This window comes from Apis mellifera, linkage group LG2 (assembly GCF_003254395.2).
Source record: "Apis mellifera strain DH4 linkage group LG2, Amel_HAv3.1, whole genome shotgun sequence".
Lineage (NCBI taxonomy): Eukaryota > Metazoa > Arthropoda > Insecta > Hymenoptera > Apidae > Apis > Apis mellifera.
Window position 1 is genome coordinate 7,740,353 of NC_037639.1, and position 23,086 is coordinate 7,763,438.

Genomic DNA, 23,086 nt, shown 5'->3' on the forward strand with positions numbered 1-23,086 from the left:
GGCCGTGAAATCAATGAATTATAAAGAGAGTTGAGAATTATATAAAGATTAGGGTTATCCCGTCGTGTTAAAGGAGCAAATTGCGCGGATAAATTGTTAAAAAGCGTTTTATTAAAAGATTACGCGAAAAGCGGAATGGATAAAAGAATACGCGAGATTTCATTATTTTCGTACGAAGCATAAAATGTCACTGTACGCGCAAAATGGCCATTACCGCATATAATACACGTAACGCGAGAGAAAGAAGGAGGAAAAAGAGAAAAAAGAAGAGAGAGAGAGAGAGAAAAGAAAAAGGAAGAAAAAAAAAAAGAAAAGAGAAATAACACTCCGCGTTTCATTCCATCTATTCACCCCATAAGCTTTCGTACCTTGTACGAATAACACATTCATCAATTTAACTACTTTATATTCCCTTTGTATTCCCCGTGAAACCACTCTCCATAGAAAATCAAATAATTTCCGCCCGAAGTTTCCCGTGCATTAGCATTCCGGCCAGCGTCGGAATAAAAGTAATCCCGTACATTACTCTCATTACACTCACAACTTTGATCTCGTCGTACGCGTGGCCCGTGATATTTCCTCCCCCTGTTAATATCCTAGCCGGGTAAATAAATAAGGATATAAAATTGGGATCGATCGAATGTTAATCACTCGGATCAAAGTGGAGGGGCGTGGAGGATTATGTAATAAACTTAACGATATCGATATCTGTTATAACAGTCGTCTCCAACGTAATTTAATTCAGCGCGCCCGATTCTATTTCCGGTGTAAAATTTAAGAGAGGGAGAGAGAGAGAGAGAGAGAGAGAGAGAATAGTCGAAGCTGCTCCAGTATCCATCGGCTGTGTTTAATTACGAGTCATCCGGCGTAGTTTCGCCTCTTCTCCAGCGCGAAGACTGGTTCAGCGAGGAAGCACTAACTCCTGGTTATCTTAAGCGACATCGCGCACTGGATTCGTATAACTCGTCGGATAAGTTGAGCCTGAATTACTACGCTTCCCGCGTAAGGATCAGGACGAGATGAGAAGGAGGAGGAGGGAGGGAAGGAAGAGGATGGGTGGTGAAGAGGAAGAAGTCAGCGAAGGGGCGAGATTAAAATCACCTGGAGACCAATGCAAAGTTTTTAATAACCCTTGATGCTTGATTAAGTTATGACTCTTCGTTGGCTCATTCACTCTCTCTCTCTCTCTCTCTTCTTCTCTCTTGCACAAGACTATCGTTTCGTCATCCCTTCCTCGACCTTTCATTTTCGTGCTCGTCCTCGAGCGAAATAAATTTCGAGCAGAAATGCTTAGACTGCGTTCGAGTGGGACGGGTGCCTCCGACGAGAAAGGGGTTGGAAAGGAAACAAAACTCGTCCGACTCTCTGCTGAATTAATGGAAGATCCGACGGGATAGTTATCTTGCCGGCGACAAACGCGTGGAAGTTACGTTAACTCGGGATGGTTTTTAAATATGGCGAATTAAATCGAAAAAAAAAGAATATATATGCCTTCAGAACCAAGTGATTTATTCAAATTGATCGATTAAAAGATTTATGATTCGATATCTTTAAATAGAACTTTTGATTTTGAATATATAATTTTGTATTGTCATTGTTTTATAGATTTAATATTATTTGTTTTTAGAAGATTATTAAAAATGTATAATTACTTTATAATTATATTTCGTTTATAATTAAATGAATTTCTCCTACGCTCTAAGATACATTGAGTAATAGGAATTCTATTGGAATTCAAGCGAACACTATAGTATATTAAACGATGAGAAACAACCCTTGGTGTAAAATATAATAGGTAGAAGGAAGAAAGGTAATTTTTAACAGAAGAACAGAGGATTTAATCAAAAACTTCAACGATTAAGCTTAATTACATCGTATCCATATTCCGCTTCATATCATATAACGAGGTATCGTTTCGTTACCGATTATTAAACGAGATCTTTCTCTCTTTCCATGTTTCAGGTTTTGGCTTCGTCACGTTTCAAAGTGAGGATGTGGTCGACAAAGTCTGCGAGATTCATTTCCACGAAATCAACAACAAAATGGTAAGTCTTGACTGTCGGTTGGGAAAGTTCGTTCCTCGTCGAACGAGGAGGGCATAACTTCCTCTCCCCTTCTTGTCTCCCTTTCTCTTCGTCCCTCCTTCATCCTGCCACGTGGCCGCAGAGGTGGTATCAAACGGTATTTGCCTTCCGCTCTTCGTCTGCGGATACGGCGTCGAGCGGAATTAATTTTCCGTATAATTGAGAAGGGCTGTCGTGGTTATTTGCATTTGACACGCACGCACGCGGCACACACGGATATTCGCGAACGATCACGGCCGGGCACGTGAAAGACGAAAAGCGGTTTCTCGAAAGCCCTTCGTAGCGGAGATCACACAGGTCCCACGGTAATAGACAATTCACTGTTTGTCGTCTACTACCAGACAAATTCCTCTGACGTCAATCAAGGATTTAGCTAGATGCCACTTCTCGTTACCCATAAATCCATACGACCCCGAGAGATAATCCCGAATTTCCACCTCGATAATCCACCAATACATCGTCCGATATAAAACATCTTCCCCTATTTGATAACGATAATATTCCAGATAAGATAGATCGAGTTGGATTATTTTTAGGAACGCGAGAATTTGCAACACTTCTCCTTACTATTACTCAACTATTTATATCTCTTGTCTTGAAAATTGATCCGTTTCCCTATAATTATTGAATTGATCCTCGAATCAACCCCCAAATTTCAAACGCGATCTCGATCGAGACTCGAAGAAAAAAAGTTCTCGTATCTATCCCATTCCCAAAACCCATCCAAATTCCACCCCAAGATACCCAGCATACGAAGCAGCGACAACTGATCCGTGTCTCTGTTGTTGAATTTCAAGGTCGAATGCAAGAAAGCACAGCCGAAGGAAGTGATGCTCCCGGCGAACCTGGCGAAGACGCGAGCGGCCAACAGAGGCGCATACGGTGAGTTGGTGATGGTCGCGACACCCACCCCCACCACCTATCGTTACGCGCCGTATCCCCTGCCGACGGCCGCTGCCGCCGCGGCACATGCAGCTGCGGCAGCATCCGCCGGGACCCCCCACCACCACTTGCTCACTCCGATAGTCGCTACCGCCGCACCAAACGCGGCCGCTACCTACCAGTACGCTACCGGCGCGACCGCACCTGCGGCGGCCGCGGCGGCGACCACCGCGGCTGTCTACGATGTCAAGAGGGCCCTCGCGGCTGCGGCCGCGGCCGCGGCCGCGGCCTCCTACAGGCCCCACCCGGTCGCGGCAGCGGCAGCGTCTCGGGCCGCCACTCTCACTTACTCGATGAGCGACCTGTTGGGGATACAGGGCCTCGACATGGGCGCCGTCTACCATCCGATACCCACGATCGGCCTATGACCGACGATACTCACGCCCCTTACCAGGCCCCAATAGGCTGGCAAGGGTGCAGTGCATTCTTTCTTTCGATCATTCAGTTTCTCTTCCGGATGGATAGGTTTTGGATAGATTCTTCTTCTTTTGTTTTTTTTTTTCGTTGAGTTTGGTGTGTTTTCGTGATCAAAAATTGAAATTTTGGAACAATTTGTTACGCGTAGAGAGGTAGAGGTAATAAGTAGGTTGTATATTTTTAATGGATGAATTTATTTGTAGATTGTCCTAACGTGCCAAGGAGTTAAGGAGGCGTGCAATTTTATGTAGAATGGTTAGTGGAAAGTTTGGGGAAGCGTGTTGTTTGGTCGAGTTCGTTTTGGTTTGACGTGTTGGTATCCTGTTCCTTTGTGAGACTTATTTATTGCGACAGTTGTGTTCTGTGTATCAATCGATATTTTGTTGCATTAGTTGTTTCTTCTTCTTCTTTTTTTATATATATAGAATTTTATAAGACGTGTATATAGAGATATATTTTTTTTTCTTTGACACGGGATACCACGTGCCCTTTTTGCGGTACTTCGAACATTCCTCGATTGTGACATGTCGCCTTCGTTTTCGGGAAAGTATTAGCGTAAATTATGAAGCAGTTGATTTCCGGGCTTGGCGTAGCAGCGAATCGAAGACATATCGAGAAGTGCAATAAACGTAGCCTAGACGAAACCATTCCTTTTTATCCCCCCCGAGAATTCGAGTGTGGGAATAAGCGAATTCTCGCGAGACTGCTCGAGAAGCTCAGTTCAGTAAAAACTGTGATCGTAGTGAGAGAAAATAAGAGGAATAGGATTGAATGGAAAAAAAAAAAAAAGAAAATATAAAATAGTAGCGGATCATAGTTAGAATTCGATTAGCATGCCCGCATGTGGCATTTTTCCTCGTAGCCAAAGAATAGTAGAATATCGTAACAAACGGAACAAACTTGAATCGCAAAAGACTGGTAGTGATTTCGTAGTTGAGCTAGCACGACTAGGGGGACAATAAACAGAAGTGTTCAAATTTAGAGAAAGATTTAATTAGTTTCAATGAGCAGCGCTCGATAGTAAGTTGATACAATTCGAACGTAAGTACCTCTTGAACGAGAGAGCCCTCTTCTCCTTCTCGAAACAAATTTCAGAGAAATTTTTTCAGAATTATATCAGATGAATATTCTAGAAAGTAGTGGAGAAAAGACAATCAAAATGACCAACGAATAATCACGTGTCTCGGACAATATAATCTTAGTTGAAGAAACGAGAGATTAGAGAGATTAGACTTAGATTTAGCAGAATTTTCATTTTGGAGAAGAAGGAAAGGGCTCGAAGTGACGATATTTAGGTACTTTTCGTCGAAATAAATTTCGAACAAACGAAAGAGATACAAATTCCTGCCTCGAAACGGGTCGCGTTCGCGTGACAGCACGTCAATTGATTCGTAGATCGTAGATTATTTATCGTAGGGAACTCGATCGAAGCTTTAAAGTAGTAGTGCTCGCTGTGTTCGCGTGATTGAACATGACGATTCAGTTTCGAAAGACGATCGTGATGGGATCGGCGATGGTATTGGCGAAGAAAGAAAGGGGGAGAATATGAAACATGAAATCTATGGGACTCGATCGAGGTCGAGGTTCCGCGACATTCTATTTTCCGTGAAAGTGAAGGTTGTTCGCTCGATTTCGTGAGCGAGGGCGCCCGTCGTCGAGATCGTAGATTGTTAGAATTTCGTCGAAGCGGAAAGAAAAGAGAAAAAAAAAAGAAAAGAAAAGAAAAAGAAAAAGAAAAGAAACGAGTTGTAAGGAAGAAATAGGAGGAAGGGGGAAAAGAAAAAAAGAAATAAAATAAAAGAGAAAATACATTCCCAGGTAGCGGCACGCCGTGTATTATTCCCAGAAGGAGGTGAATTTCTGATTTGCGCGGGATGATATGTCGAGTGGTATAAATAAAGCCGTGAATCGTGAATGGTGAAGGCGGATAGCGCGTCGAGAGCGCGCGGCAAATGGTCGACGATAAGCATTTCTCATTCGTCGCGCCTTTCAGAGTATTTTTCGCAATGAATTTCATGAAATTTCATAATGCCGAGAAAATGAAGTATGTACTCCAATACGGCGTACACGTGTACGAGAAAAGAAAAGAAAAAAGGGGGAAAAAAAAAAAGAAAAGAAAAAAAAAAGTAAAAATAAGAAAAAAGGACGCGAGTTCAGAGCTATCTATATGTATATAAATGCACACGTGAATCTATATACATATACATAGATACTTGTATTCATATAACGTGTATAATTATATGATATACGTACCTTATTTAAAAAAAAAGAAAAAAAATAAATAAATATTACGAAAAGGGGAATGAAACGACAAAAAAAAAATTATTACAAAAGTATAATTAATCCATTCTAGATATATATAATAACAGATTATATACATATATTATATATTGTTTTGTATCTACATTTTGGTAAAACGCCATATAGTATTTGATATTGATATCGATATATTTTGTGAGAGCCGCATTACAACCTTCTAGTTTTTGTAATAGACCTACAGATTATATACATATCTGAGCATATCTATCTATCTATATATATATATATCTATTTATACATAAATATCTAGGTAATTAGGTAAACATTTGTGTTGTTAAAATACCTTAGTTATTTAATGAGACTCTTTTAGGTGAAACTTTTAGGTTTGAATTTAGCTAGAGCGAATATAATTTTTGACAAATTACTATACTATGTATACGTTCCTATCATTGAAACTACTAGTTAACTATAGCTTTTTTGGGAAGTCACTATGATACCGTTAGTTTAGAAATATACTCTAGGTGTTTTTCTTCGTGGAAGATCCCTCTTGATCCCTCTCTTTCGCTTCGTCTTTTCTTCGTCCTTCTTTATCGCGTATAAAAATATGTGTGTAACGATAAAATAAAATTAAGGGAATAGAAAAAGAAAAAAAAAGAAAAGAAAAGAAAAGAAAAGTAAAGAAGAGAAAAGAAAGAGAAATGTCGTAGAGTTTTCCACGAGGAAAATGCATATTATCAGCGGCTTCAAAGAGACCTATTACAATGTACCTATTACTTAACAAGCTACGTTACATAGTACGTTTATATTACGTTACACGTAATATTATACCTCTCTATAGGATATATACTAAATATATATCGTGCGTATACCCGTTTACACCTTACAAAAAAAACCAACATCCCTCGACCATATATATATGTATATGTATGTTATATATGTATGTATATATATATATATATATATATATATATATATATATGGTTCACCCCCTCCATTCCTCATTCCTCGAAGACCTCTATCTTACTCGTTACATAGTATTTAACTCTTCTAAGCTATATAGCATCATTTTACCTTAATAATAATGCGTGAGACGTGTGTCCTAGAAAGTACGTACTTTGCCCGAGAGGCTCAACAGTGTCAGTTTCGTAAGTAGACCAGATCTTAACATGCGGTTTATCTTTCTGTTCACACCTTTGTAATGCTTTGTTGGGCCGGATTTTGATTTGTTACACGGGGAAACACGTAGCGTTGCGCCTATTTGTCTAGACAGAGAATCCAATTAGAAAATATATATACGTATATATTATGCGTCTTCCTTATCCCCGTAAACGTATGTAGGCGCGCACTACGCAAGTAAACGAACGGAGGAATTGGGCAAGGCAAAGAAAAAAAAAAGAATAAGGAAGAAAAGGAAAAGAAAGGAAAAAAGAAAAGGAAAAGAAAAGAAGAGAGGAAAAAAGAAAAAATAAGAAAAAAGGAAAAAATAACGTGAAATGATATCGAAGAATGAAAAAAAAAGAAAAAGAAAAAGAAAGAAAGAAAGAATCAAAGAAATGAATATGTTGCGTTTCCTCACACAAAGATAATTTCTCTTGTGACATTTTGTTCGTGTGTATCTCTCTCTCGTTCTCTCTCACACTTTCTCTCTCTCTCTCTCTATCTGTCTCTATCTCTTTCTGTCTGTCTCTCTCTCTGTCTCTCTGTCTCTCTGTCTCTCTATCTATCTCTCTCTCTCTTTCTCTCTTCCTCTTTTGGGAAACATCCGGCACATCGGGAATGAAGTAAATAAATTTCGGGAAGAGTGACTTCAATGGAATTCCATGTTTGCCAAAGCTATCGATGTGACGTAAATGTTAATCGGCCGGCAACTCGATCGTGAAACTCGAGCGGAATGAGCTTTATATACGCTCCTCGAAACTGTAAGAGACTATTAATGTTAATGTCGTACGTAAACGTCTGCTCTACGTGAAATCGATTTGTTGCATCTGAGAAAGTACATGTATATTATATTATTATTATTAATATTACTACTATTACTTAAACATATAGATATATACAAAGTCAAGCTACAATTGTCAAGTAATAAATAATGCAATAAAACGATACGATATAAAACGCGTTGCAGTATGCATATTACAAATATTTATATAAATAAATAAATGAATATATATATACATAAATATTAAATACATACATACATATATATACATACATATACATAATACATACATGTCGAATCCATTTACGTATTACACGTAAATCAATATTCTATCTATACGTATATATATATGACAGTATAAAGTGAATGGTATTTAAATAAACACGAGATAATGTTCGAAGTATACATATATATATATATATATATGCGAAGTTTTCATTCTTGTTCGGAAGGATTTTCTATAAAAGAGAGTATTACGGAGAAAAAAAAAAAGGAAACGAAAAGAAAAAGAACGAGAACAAGTTGCAAAAAGAGCAAACAAAAAGAAAAAAGAGAAAAAGAAAAGAAAGAAAATAAAAATAAAAAAAAAAAGAAAGAAACGATGAAATGATATAGAATCGTGTTGCGTGCTTGACGTAATCAAAACCAGCCCGGTAGAGAGACTTTAGGTACGAAATCACTAATACTATTAATATGTATCAGTGTATCTTTTAATAGTTAGAATAAACGCTCTTATACTTTTCCATCTGCGTATATTGTGAGAGCAGCGTCAATATGGACACTAGAATAGTATGATACAGTAGTGTAGTATTGTGGTCGGTGTTTTTTTTCAATATTGTATCGTCGATCTAAGTGTGGTAGTGGCGTCGATAATGTGTCAAGCGTTTTCGAAACCGAAGTATCCATGTATACGTATTTTTCTCTTTTTTTCTTTTTTAATTGAAAATTTCAAATTCACATTTTTCGTTAAGAGCTTTAATACACAGAGCGAGTATTTCCATATTTTTCAATTGTTTCATTTCGAATGAAAAAAAAAAAGTTTGCAAATTTCATTTCGCCCTTCCTCCGGGGGAGGATCGCACGACACATTATCGGCCCTTAGTCAATATCTAATAAGCTATATAGTCAGCCTAGCAAATATTACTTAACGGTAAATGATTAACCAATACCTTGAAGGCTACAATAACCATAGATCATAGGAGGGTTTATTTTGTCGTAGAATTGGAAACACCTCGGCCGCGCGTAGTTACCTAGTACCTTGTCACAGAATTTAGTCGATGCGCTATATAGTCGATGCGATATACATATTTATAAATAGTCAGAATCTTAGTTGTGTGGTCTTTTCAATTAGTATTCAAATTATGAAATTTCATGGATGCCTTTCTTTCTCTTTCTCTCTCTTTCTCTCTCTCTCTCTCTCTTTCTATTTTTACTTCTATAAAATTTAACTTCCAAACTATTTCTTGCTCTTCTATCTATCTTCTCTCTGTTTCTCCTTCTCTCTATCTAACCTAGATATACGCTTTTAATTCGATTTTCTCTCGTTTTGATCTTTCTTCTTTTTCTCTATTTGATCTTCTCTTTCTTTATTGTATATTTTTTTTTCTAAATCTTTCTCTTGTCTATTTATTTATTTATTTATTTATATTTTTTTTATCCTTCACTCATTGTTTGAAACCTAGTCATCCATTACACTCGAACCGTCTATCTCGACGAATTTCTGCAACGCTTCGCTTTATACTTAACTACTTGTCTCCATGTACATATATTAATTGTCTACGCATACCTTCGCCTGCACGAAGAAAAATATTGCACAACAGAATCATCATTTAGATCATTCGCGAGTTAAAATTCACCACCGATCTATCTAGCCTTATGAATTTTAGTCGCGTTCGCCTTTTTAGAATCATCGAATATTCTTCTTTTTTTTTTTCTTTTTTTTTTTAGATCGAAGATCACCCAGTACTTTTCTTCGTGCTTAGTTGCAGAAATTTTTATATATTCATACTTACAATATCATTGCACTGACTAATCGAGGCAATTGAAATGAGCAAATGAAGGGAAAAGAATGAAAAAAAAAAAAAAAAAAGATGTGAAAAGAAAAAAAAAAAAATTATTATCCGTTAAGATCAATCTCGTCACGGTATTAATGTGATCTGTTTTTCCTTATAGATTTTATGTGGTCCCTGGGAGCATTACCTGATGGTGAGTATTGAAATATGCACGAACATGTACAACAAAACGACTCCAAATGTCCAGTGACATGTCTACATGACTATACCGTAATCAACGTGTTCAGTTTGACGTAAGACCACCTCGTTGTAATATTCACGTGTCGATCAATCAAGTCGAAATGTATACCAGATATACCAGTCACGTTTTCTCTCTTCGTACTCCTCGCTATCATGCGTGATTCGACGAGAAAATCATGCAAACGTTTCATCCAAACGCGCCATGCAAACTTTCACCTTTGTGAAAATGCAACTGGTTCATTAACGTAATTACTCGGTTAGCGTTTATCTCGTCACGCGTCATGGTTACATTGGAGAATCACATACGTATATATATATATATATATATATATATATATATATATATATATATATATATATATGTATGTATGTCGATACGCGACAGGAATACACGATACATATTACATATATATTAATTTCGTTCGAATTAAATTGAAATATTAAAAGCGAACTGATAAGGATCTTTGCTCGTGGAGATTGTTCGACCAGTAATTTCATAGCGTTTCTCGATTGAAAATGTTCTGTAAAAGTAAACACGGTACGTACCTGTGGGAAATATTTTACGTATCTATATAATATATTTCACAAAAGGGAGCATGTAGATCATGTAGTTTATAGAGGACGTATATATTTTTGTAGATAGATGTAACCGATTACAAATCACAATTTAACTAATCGAACTTTATTCTATACACTGTGATATTTAGAGGGATATAATTGTTAGAAGGAATTTTTTTATAATATTAGAGAAAACGTAGATAACGTTACTTCTGATTGATATTAAATGGTTTGGACTCGAAATAAATACGACGTCGTTGCTTTGATAGCCCGTGATTATTAAAACAATAACAAATAACGTTAAGGCATAACGCTTCTATTAAAAATTCCGTACCGTTAAGCTGCAGAATTAGAAATCCGCAACGAATATTAATTTCGCACGTACCAAGCTTCGCTCAGAATAGGTTGGAAAAAGCTGTTATCCCCATCTAGCGAAATTACACACGCACTTAGGGTGGAACGAAATGACATAGGAAAATAAATTCATAATTTAAAAGAAAAAAAAAAAGGAAAGAGAGAAACAAAAGTGACAAGAATCGAATAAAACTTGAATATTTCCATGTATATACACGCTTGAAACGTCTGATGAAACAAATCTCTTATCAGAGAAATAGAATAATCGCGTAATATTTTCGTTTTACCCTAACTCACGCGTTACGCGAAATAGATACGACACGAAATAACGTTCCACAATGGCCCTGTAACACTTCACCTTCTCCAAAATCACACAGGTAACCGATCGCAGAGAGGGGGAAGGAAAAAGCTGACATATTCTTTTGCTCTGTTCACAGGTTTCCCAGCGGCGGCGTACGCGGCATACGCGGCAAGCCGCGGCTATTCTGGGTACCCTAGTTTCGGACTGCCCTACCCGACAGGTAACCACCTTAGCCTTAACCACCTTAACCACCATAATGCGGCCCACATCGCGCCCCTCAACCTGAACTTGAACCTGATACAGGCACAGCCTGCACCCCACCATAACCCGCCTACCCCCACACCGCTCTTTTACCATCCCAATTTGGACCTCTACAACGCCATGCCTCTGTGAACTAACTAATATAACTAATATAACGTGTATGATCTAATAATCAAAAATCTCTCGACATCGAGCTATGCGCACATATCTCTAACTCAACAACCCTTATTACCAGCCAATTGCTACACCATTTTACTAACTGTGCTCTCGCTGTCGCTACTCGTTGTCCTGCTCGTCGTCGCCGTCGTCTCTCCGTCCTCCGCGATCTTGACACGAGAATCGAGCGAGTATACACGTGGGTGGATCTGGACGAGCCAAACGCAAATCTCGTTTGGAAATCGAGAGAGACACGGTTCGAAGGAGAAAACAAGCGCGAGAAAGGTCTCGAGAGAGGGTTTGAGGTGTTTGTTTCAAGACTGTGAGCATTTTCCAGTCGAAATTCATTCATTGAGAACGAAGCATCGGCGCCTCGAAAACTACTCGAGTTGAATATCTGGACAATTTCGAACGAAACGGTTAATTTCAACCGGAGGAAATTCCTTCTCCTTCGAATTCGTGGCCTTCGTCAGCTCGGATGACCGCGCGAAATCGCGATCGATTTCTCGTCTCGTCCCGAGGAGAGATCGAGAGCGAATGTTTATTCGTCGTTTATTCGCTCGCATTCTATCCTTTTTCGATAAGGCTGTCTCGACGTGAGGCCGGAAGTCGATGGGGATATATATTCGTGCGACGGAGTTTCGTGCCCTCGACGACAGGACACTCGGTGAAATAAAGTGATCCAAGATTGCGCCATCAATGTTCCATCGAGGACGATATTGGTGAGGCAAACGGTAAACCCTCTCTATACGTCCACCGCGAAGGGCGTTGTACATCAGCAACATTTGCTCGGCCTCCGACGATCCTCGAGTTCCGGAGGAATCGGCGGAGCGCCGACAGTCGATTAACGAAAGAAGTGGTGAGAACGTATTGTACAAAATCGTTATAAATTATCATATTCGATATAATCTTTGTCGAGGTTAAGATTTAAGATAGCAATAAGGAAGTGTCGACTCTTTGGACGAATTTTTTTACCCCGTTCCCGTGTCCCGGCGAAACAATTTGGAGGATACGATCGATTCTTGCACGAATCTTACCTACTTCGCGCTACTATAAATTAACGTTTTGTAAATTTTTATATAAAAAAAAAAAAAGAACGCGAAAATTATGTTTTGAAGTGAAGAAAGAAAGTTTTTATATATATATAAATTAAAATTCTCTTCGTCCATGTTTATTCATTTATATCGATGTATGCGTATCGCAAAATATGTTGTTTTCAAGCTTGCGTTTTAACGAATGAAATGAATTCTCTTCGATTGAATTTCTATTTCAAACGTAACGCAATTTGCATTTCTTCGTAAACTCGCCCTTCGTGAGACGCGCGAGAAGCGTAAAAAAAAATGTAGATCGAAGAGAATTGAAATCCTCTCTCCGGGAACTGGGACAAGATAATGAGAGGCTGATGTATGGGAAAAGTTACGTCGTTAAAACCAACTCTGGCTTTCTTACCGGTCTGCGCTCGATAGCAGCTTGCGTGCCTTCGACTGTCAATAACAAACAACTCCGCTGCTACGGAATTTTCTTTCGAAGCATCAAGGCTTTGCGATCGGCGAAACGCTTTAAAATTGCTTCGGCTAATCGATTAATCAATTTCAATTACCTCTACCTCTGTTTATCTCTCTCTCTCTCTCTCTCATTCTCTCTCTCTCTCTCATTCTCTCTCTCTCTCTCATTCTCTCTCTCTCTCTCTTCTTTTCTCCCCGGTATACAAATCGTTAAAACCGCGCATCGGATCCGATCGATCGGGTTAGACGAGCGGAAAACGAGGAGGCCAACGAGCAAAATGAAAATTTCAACGAATTAGTATTAAAACGGACGCTACTTAACCCGCATGCCACTGAATAAATTCCCGGATCCGGATTATTTATTAACTGCCACTCATTGTAAACGAGATCTCTCTTGGAGAAACTCCTCTCTGAAAGGAGTTGGCATATATCTACCGTATTCCCAAAATTCGCCATATATACACGAGATCGTCGAGTTTCAATCGGATATTGTTTAAATCGTCGAATATCGTCAGGGGTCAGTCGTAATTTAAGATTAATCGCGCGGTCACGGAACGGGGTAAAATGTCATTGTTAATATTAGGTAGGGGTAAACGGGAGAGCGTATCGATTGCGAACGATATGCGGAGTGAACCGCATCGCGGTTGATTCTGCACGCATAGATACACGTATATATATGTATGTGTATATATACATATAAATATATATACATATATATATATATATATATATACAGTGAGGGGGCACGAGAGTAGAGCAATTAATAGGAAACGTTTCGAAAATGAACGCGTCCATGGATCCTGGGGTATCGGGTGATCTAAATCGAACCGGTTGATTGGAGGTAGTTGCGGCCAAAGTTTTCGGGGTCAAGCGCCCTTCATGTCGAATTCGGAATCGAAATGAAAATCCGCAAGTCCGACGGTCAAAATGGAGTTTCGGTCCCGTGACGCTCTATAATCGGACCGTGGTCCCCCCTCCCCTCCCTATCAGACGGAATTTCGAATCTAAGGGAGGAAAAGGAGGGGAGGGATCGTTCGCTAATTTATTGTTCGCTTCGATCGGCTCGCGCGACTTTTCGAGTGATCGCGTAGATTCTCATCGATCCGTTGCTCTCGTCTCGATATACATATGTATATTCCTGTTATTTTCAACGATAATAATTAAGGATTTTTGTTCGTTAATTATTTTTCTCACTGCCTTTCACACCGATCTTTGATCGAATCGTATCAAAGGCTCGATATCGATATCGATAATGTTTATCGACACGAAACAGGGAAACATTTAGTTGGGTCGAAACAGAGAAAGGAATACGGGTGAAAACGAACAGACAATAGGATATAGTAGTACACTAATCACGTCCCTTACGGCGGGTTTTCTCAGACGTAACATCACCTTCGAAGAAGCTTCATCTCGATCTCCCGTAACTACTTTCACCCTTGTGCCCTTTGTCCGCCGTACGGCCGTTGCTCTTACACGTCTTACTAGCCCATTTGTTCCCTTCTCTTTCGTCCATTTCTGCCCATTTGTCTGTCTCGCTCGTCTTTCTTCACGAACTATCTTACTCGCTCTCTTTCACGTTATATCATTCTGTCTCTCTCTCTCTCTCTCTCTCTCTCTCTGATCTCCTCTTTCTTCTTCTTTTTTTCTTTTTTCTTTTTTTTTTTATTACGTTCAGAAGCGTTTTCCGCGAAAGAAACACTCCTCGAGAGGTAAAAATTTCGAGATAAAAGTTTGCGAAACTTCTTCTTCCCCCGCACTTTGTCGTTCCTCCCTTACCCTTGAGCTCGTGATGCCACCCCCGCCCCCCTCCCCCTTTTGTGTTAAGCATGGCACGAAAATAGCGAAGCAGTAACATATAACGCCAATAGAGGCGGACAAACTGCGACAGGTGTCCCATGCACGTCGACGACCGGGCGTAAATTAGCGACCGGCAAAGAGCCACACGTAGCCGGTGTTTCTACTGGGGAAGGGAAGCACGTGTAACTATTTCCACGCCTCCTCCCGCCGTCGAATTAACCGTAAGAATTTCGTTCGATCGACCGTATATTATAATATAATACACGCGTTATTATATCGTTTCGAAACGGATCGATCCACTGGAACAATTCACGCGAACGCGCAGAAAGAGAACTCATAAATAATGCATAATGTTTTTCGGACATTGGCTCATCCCTCGAACTCAAACTCCCTTCCAACTCGGATCTTCCTCTCCTCCAAACGAAATTTTCACTTTTCTTCCAGAGACCGCGCGGGGATACTTTCCAAAATCCCTTTCGAATTTAACTCGTTCGAATAACTTCCTCGAAACTGAGGTAAGCGGGTTTGATCGCGCGACATCCCTCTCCCTACCTCCTCTCTACCTGCTTTCTTTCATATTTTAGCGGTTATGGTTCACGAGGCATGGCGGTAGAAGGGGGAAAAGAAAAAGAAAAAGAAAAAGAAAAGAAAAGAGAAAGGTATGTTGGATAACAGCCACCGATGATTGATCACTGTGAGCGAAAACCCACCCGCCTTACATTCCCAATGTCCGAAAAACATTCGAGGCAACCCTCTCGCACGGGCGCGGATAGGAAATAAGAGAGGGTGATTCCGCGTGGAAACGAATTTCCTCTCCCGTTCACAAGAGGAGAGGATATTTTTTTCGGTAGGTAGATCTTGGAAACCTCGAGATTTGCATTCGAGAAAAAATTCTTTTAGGTTAGAGTCGTGTTTAGAAGGAATAGGTCTCTCCCTCTCTGTCTTTCTCTCTACGAGGAGGAGGGAGAGCTGTGTTAGTGATTTCACGTGAAATCGGTCGCGACGGTACTCGCCCCGTTTGCTCGTCGAGTCGATCCATCAAGAGAGATTAAAAGATTTCCACATCCCTGGGCTAGTTCTTTGTTTCAAGGAGATATTTAAACGTGTGACACGGATATCGAACGGCGCTTTCTAGTGTTCACGATGATAGTGTTTTGCTCGAGTTGTACGAGTACTCTCATTTCGCTTGATTACAACCCTCGCTTCAACCCTTGATTAAATACGCGTTTGGTGTTTACGATCGTTGTCGTGTAATGGTGTACGTTATCGCCAAGCTGATATAACTGCGCGACAACGAAATAATTAACGAGGATTTACAATAGCTGGTATTATTTTGAATTGGGTTTAGAATCCAAATCAACCCCATATCCAATAACTATTGCTCGTCTTAAAATTATCTTATCATTTTAAATGATTCTCAAGCTAAGATTTTCAAGCAAGTTTTATTCTGAATAATCGTGAATGATTGGAAAAAAAGTTCCTCGAGTTGAGAATAGAATTTAAGTAGGAGGGTTGAAGAAACACGTTCGCAACAACGAATCAATTCCGCACACGTAGAACCGCAGAAATGCTCGAAATACTGAACAAACGAACGAGTAATTGACGTTGTTCTCGTAACCGTTCAGAACTTTCTCTTAATTCAGCGACGCGGGTATAATTTGGCCTTCCACTCTCGAAACTATTACCTTTCTCGATACATGCACGAGTTGTCGCGTTCGCGATCGAACCCGAGCGGACAAATAAGCAAAGCGGACAACAACAAGCACATGGGGCACCCGTGCTCGCAGTTTCTCCGTAATGACGTTCTCCACCACCGCTAGTTTTGTCACCTTGCGACGTGTGTTGCGTGTCAGCTGTCGAGCTAACAATTCTCTGACAATTCTCGTCGGATGAAAACGAAACGGATGATGTGTGCGATGCTGTGATAACTACGTCAACAGCATCGAAGAGAAAGGGAGGAAGACGACGAGAAGACTGTTCTTTTTTTCCTCTTTTTTTTTCTTTCTTTCTTTCTTTCTTCTTTTTTTTTTTCACGCGCTCGTAAGAAAGAAAGATTTATGTTTATCGAATTAAAAAAAAGAGAAGAAATTGAAACTAAAACGTGTGAGACCACCCAGTGAGACTCAGGGGACTCAGAGGGGGTTGGTGGTACTTTCAGGTGCCTTGGGACTACCGCCCCTATCAGCCGGAGACACGTCGCTACACAGCTTCTCCACAGAGTACAGAATCATTCCCGAACAATGAGCGGACCGATGCAAAAAAAGGGCGTGGAACGTGCGTGCGAGAGCGTGTGCACCACGAGAATCGTTGGGAGGGGGTGTTGTAGACCGGAATCGAGGAAATGCGTGCTGTGCGCAATCTATGCGATCTATCGTCTCGCTCGATCGACAGGGCAGGGAGAGTTATTATAAATAGAGGAGGGATGATACAGACGAATTTCTTTTTCTCGAGACGGGTATCGACGTGTACGAGTGCACTGTCTGTGTGTTTCGTGTGTAATAATAACGGCAATCGGATCGTGTGAGAGAGCGACAAGATACTGTTTCACAGGGGGTGAGATAAGATCCGGTTCCTCTTCGACTCTTACATCGGCTTTCCTTCTATCTGACTGATGAACGCGGTTCCATCGAGATTATAAGTTTTTAAAGTCTGATGCTGGACTGGACAGACGTAATAAGGACGACGACTTTTTCCAACGTAACGTAATCGCGGTAACGAGTTTTTCCTTCCCTCTTTTCTCCCCCAACACTTTTGCACGTTGAAGACGGAGAAAGTCGCGAAAAGTCTGTCATCTTGCGACGTGGATGAATTTTAGCAGGATCTCCCACTACGAGACGAGGAAATGAATCGGGCGCATCTTCTTCTCTGTGCTTTCTTATTTTTTTTTTGTTTTATTTTTTTTCTTTCTTTCTTTCCTTCGTCCAGCTTCTCTATCTCTATCTCTCTAAACTTTCTAAACTGCTCGAGTCATTCTTCTTTCATCCCTCCCTCATGCACACGCGAGAACCGACGGCGTTGGACAGTTTCTCCTTGGTATTCCTGCGTATTCGTGTCTGAATGTGAAGTAATCTCGAGGGTATACGTGGTGAATATACGCGATGTCACCGGCTAAATTGTACACCGATTGCGAACTTTTGTTATTTCTTATTTATTGTTTGAATTATGCGCATTACGTTGATAATACAATTGTTGTTCTTTCAGATAATCAAATATTTTCTTTTTCCGTACGTTTCTTTCTTTTTTTTTCTCTCTCTCTTTCTTTCTCTCTCTCTTTCTGTTGTTATCCTCCCTTGAATTCTTTTTTCTTTTTCGAGCAATAAACTTGTTGAGGAATTTATGTTTTTTATTTTAAGTAATTACAACATTTTTTTTTTATATAAAGCGGAGAACTCAATTATTTATTTATTTATTTATTTTTGTTAATTTATTATTCGATTCTCTTTATCTAAAAGTGATTTAAAAATAAAGATTTAAAATTTACGATATACTTTTGTAATAATTTAAAATACAATCGTGATGAACGTTTATTTTGTATTTTGTTCTTTGATTGATACACCCGTTGCACGGTGCAATGCGAAAAGTTGTCGGGAGTTGATTAAATTTGGAGTAAATCGATTTCAATTTTGAACATGTATTAACCTAATTCTTATAATCTTCGCGCTAATTGAAATTTCCGCTTTCAGAGAATTAGTTTCGTTAAATAAGCGAGATATAGAGTGTTAAGCGGAGATATGTTGCACCGTGCTGCTTATCAGAGCATGTCAATCCCGATCCTTTTCGAATATTCAACATTCTTCAATATTATTGTTCATTTATTATTTATTATTTATTGTATCGATTATTTATTATTATCGATTTCTCGAGTATTATTATAACATTGCCCTTCTTGAAAATATTCTCTTTTGATTTATAACTAATTTCTTCGCCCTTCGTATATATTTTCAAACTCGGGGGAACCAATTTTCCGAGAACCGCGGTAAACTTTATTAATTTCACGTCGAATTGTTGAGTAAAATTTACGCAACTTTTTATAGCATAAAATATTCTCGCGGTAGTTTTATATTTGCGTGGCAGAGAATTTATTACCGTAATATCTTCTCACTGACAAAATTGTTTTAGAATTCTGTTGCTAAGAGTTTCGAAATTTCGAAATTAATCATTCATCGTTTCATTACAGAACTCATTAAGGACGAAGCAATTGAGAGAACGCAACAATTATTAATTAAACACGGATAAACTATCTTCCTTATTTCATCGTTTCGTGTGTTGCTATTAAAAATCTATCCTACAAAGAAAAAAAGAAAAAATTCACGCTAATTTTTTAATAATATCTTATATTTTACAGAATCTCAGCTCTCAGAAATAAGATGTGAGATAAATTTCTCAGAATTATATTTCTGCAAAAAAAAAAAGGAGTAAATTCAACCGTTCTAAATTACCCAGAAAAGGAATGAGATATCAAATGTTGCGTTAAACACAACGCTCAGCGCTTAATGGGTTAACTCATTAAAATCTCGAATATCCAAAAATATACCCTCTATTTTTCTCTCTCCCTGCCCTCCATTCAACTCCAATACACAACTCACGTCACAAAAAATCAATTCTCCGTTCGAGCGTCGATATCTCTTCGAAGATCCATAAACCAATTACACAATTATACTCAAAATCACCCCTCACCCCATCCGCCGCAGTTTAACAGGTGTTCCCTTCGAATTGACACAACCTAACCGTGCATCCCTCATACGCTTGTCGAGCTACGAATATCACGCACACGAGTGTCACACGAGTATCGCGCGCGCACGATCGATGAGATTTCTCCGAGAGAGGACGGTTTTTCAACCGTGCGATATTTCTCCGGCGCGGCGGATTCGACGCACGATCGACGCGTGTATACGCGCACACGTACACGCGTCGTGTACGTGCACGCGTACACGCCTCGTATCGAAGTCCCCCGGTCCTTTCATTGGGGGGAGTCTGCAACCGGGTGGGCGAACCGAAAAGGGGTGCGCTGGGGGTGGGAGAGGAGAGGTGCACACCGTCGTATTTCACAGTCATTACCGTAACGTGTTACCGTGCGCGCTCGTTGCGCCACGCAATAAATCGTCGGTTACCGTTACCATGGGTGGCGCGCAAGGAGGGTACCGGTGTCGGAGGGGTGCACCGGGGGGTTATCGTGGCGCCGTACACCCCTCCGTCCAACCCTCGGGCAAACCTGTGCGACGCGGTATATGGCTATGTAACAGTCGTAACCTCTTTTTCCTCCCTTTCTCCCGTTCTCACCTGGGACCGCTCGTCCAAGAATCGAGCCCCGAAGATCTCGCGGAAAAGTAAGATGACCATGACGGGATTGGAATTTGTTTCATTTGTTTTGATATATTCTGATGTATATTTAATTATCTTGTTTCTTGTGTATATAAGTAAATTATAGGAGAGAAACTTAATCTTTCAACAGCTTAGAAATTTTGGAAATTAAAAAGTTGTCTCTTTCGAAAACACATTGAGAAGAGAGATCTTGAAATTCAGCGTGCACCGATCAATAAATCACATCTACTCGCAGTGAATCGATACCTCTCCCCTTTCGAATAATAATCTTTTGCCCGCGATATTCGCCCCCTTCTAATTACTCGCTCTCGCTTCTCCGCGATTTCTATCCTTTCTCGAGGGTACAGTGCACGCCCTCGTGCCACTGTACCACACACATGTACATGGACACGTGTACGAACACGGTGCAGCGACCGGACACCAGTTGTACATATTGCGCAGCTTTAGGGGGAAACGTTCGAACCTTCTCTAAGAGGGTGGGTCCTCGCGCTAAGAATTCCAAGTATCCGATGCTTACACGCGACACGTGCCGTTCCGTGGATTTCACTGCGTGGCGCGTGTGCCCACACACACACACACACACACACATATATATATATATATATATATATACACATATACGTTCGCTCGTTTTCGAAGGACGAGCGGAATCTCGTCTTCATACGTGCTCGTGGTACGAGTACGGGTTCTGGGAGCAGCACGAACGCACGGGGGCGGTCGGGAAGCGGTCGTGGCCGCGTGTTACACGCGTGTGTGCACGTCGGTTCGCGCGACGTGAGCCGCTTTCGGGCCAGCTTGTACATACGCGCGTTTATATATGGTTACATACAGCCGGGTGGATGACTGCGTGATTGCATTGGGTGGCGGTAAATTGAGAGAAGCTGATCGTGTTGAGACAGATGACGGATGATCGGTCCTTTTAATTTCGAGATAAATCATAATCGAACGATTTACAAAGGTTTAGATAAAGATGAACCACGAAAGTTTTTCGAAAGTTTCTTAATTTGTTGAATTGATGGTTTTATTTCATATTGTTATTATTGATGTATTAATGTTAATCGGGCGCAAAGGTCTTGTTGGACGATATTGTAAAAAAAAAGGTATTTCTATGAAACGAATATAGGAGGAAGTTAAATTAATGGTCAAGTTTGTAGTGTTTTGCTATTATATTCAATTGTAAGGAATAACAATGCAATAAGCACGGTCAGTGATAACTCACAACGGCGCGTAATTATTGGCCACCATGCACGCACGCAAGCAATTACCCGTGAAGATATACATAATTATATATATATACAAAAATAAAAAATATATATATACGATTCATATAAATAAGAAGAAGAATTATATAAATATATATTATATATACACAAAGGGAACTATGTAAATTAATGTTGTTCATATTTGTTGATATATGCACCGTATATATATAAATTATCGAATATCAGTCATTTCTACAGTGATAATCAAATTAATTAATAAGCTATCAAGTTAACACGTATCGTTATTCGTCGAATCGGCCTCTGAAATTTTTTTTTTTTTTATGAAAAACACGATATTTTCTCTCGCTCATTTATATATATATTTTCTCCTTCCATTTTCCGTTCTATCTTGTTTTATATATTCCGTTTGATTCTATGGTGTTTCGGGCTACGGAACAATCATTGTTGTCGCAAACAACGCGATATTGCGACGCTTCTAATTACAAAGGACGATTTGACTGACAAGCCAGATCTCGTTCGTCCGCGATTGGCTGGGGCCACGGTTTTTTCAAACACGCGCTCGCCAATCGGTCGAAACAATCGTATTGTCTGGCCCGAAAGTTTTTTTTTTCTTTTTTTTTTTTTTTTACCTCTCTATATTTCTTTTTTCTTCCTTTTTTTCTTTTTTTTCCTTTTTCTTTTTCTAGTTTTATTCAGTATCCACCAGTATCTTTTGCAAGAGACGTGTACCATAACAATCGACGCGGACGTGACTAGTCGATGCATGAAATTCTCGATTTTACATCTTGACCCCTTTGTTCCGGTTAAACGTTTCGTCACGTGTCGAGATGTCGAACGCCGTGTACACGTCTTTACAAGGGGAAAGTATATGCACCTTTCCGTCGGCTAAGTACAATGAATCCGTTGTCGACGCGTTAACCATGGTACAATCCTTGCGGAAAACGATTTACCTCGCAATTGAAAAGTTTCGCGTTTGTTCGAGGTCGGACACTTTTCCATGCGTCGATGAGTCACGATTTTTTTTTTCTTTTTTTTCTTTTTTTCTTTTTTTTTTTCTACCTGCAATAGGGAACCAGCGTTGGGGAAGCGTTAATCGCGAAGCTGCCATCGAGACAAGCGCGATTTCGCCTTTCGTTTGAGCCGAATATTTTTCACAACGGGAGAAAGAATTAAAAAAAAAAAAAAAATATTGCAGCCACTACCACCACTACACTTTCCCAACGCTGTATGACAACGAATCACCGGGTCTCTTAATTGCTCTGGTAAAAAAAACTTGGTATATATATATATATGTACGAAAAATAAAAAAGGGAAAAATCGAGAGAGATCGAAATCGGATAAAGAAAAGCAAAAAAAAAAAAAAAAAAAATAAAAAATATATATGTATATAATGTATACACACCCTCTTCTCACGTGAATCTCTTGACCGGAAGTTACGAAAATGTTCACAGACGCATGGCTGGCAAACTCTGTGGTCCTTCGTCAAGCAAAGCGTCGCCTGCCTCTACCCCCATTCCATTAGATACTGCTAAAAAAAAAAAAAAAAAAAAAGAACGCAAGATTAATATCGAAAAGAGAAAACCGACACGCGAAATCCAACACTATCATTACAAATCTCGACACACATCTTCAATCATTACACACCCGCATGCACACGAAACATTTATATACTTGTATGCAGAAACTTGCGTGAACAATACACAGAAACAATACACC

General features: G+C 39.7%; 1 protein-coding gene across 25 annotated transcripts in view; it reads left to right on the forward strand.

The window, feature by feature from the left end:
* Positions 1 to 23,086, forward strand: part of LOC551123 (RNA-binding protein Musashi homolog Rbp6) — a 739,303-nt gene that overhangs the window by 685,194 nt on the left and 31,023 nt on the right. For 21 of the 25 annotated variants that reach the window (XM_026439281.1, XM_026439282.1, XM_026439265.1 and 18 more), the window contains 4 exons: positions 1,963 to 2,045; positions 2,882 to 2,966; positions 9,814 to 9,846; positions 11,243 to 11,326. In XM_026439281.1, coding sequence (XP_026295066.1) covers positions 1,963 to 2,045; positions 2,882 to 2,966; positions 9,814 to 9,846; positions 11,243 to 11,326 — 285 coding nt within the window. The remainder of the gene's footprint in view (positions 1 to 1,962; positions 2,046 to 2,881; positions 2,967 to 9,813; positions 9,847 to 11,242; positions 11,327 to 23,086) is intronic. The other 4 variants (XM_026439266.1, XM_026439273.1, XM_026439277.1 and 1 more) reach the window with 2 other exon arrangements.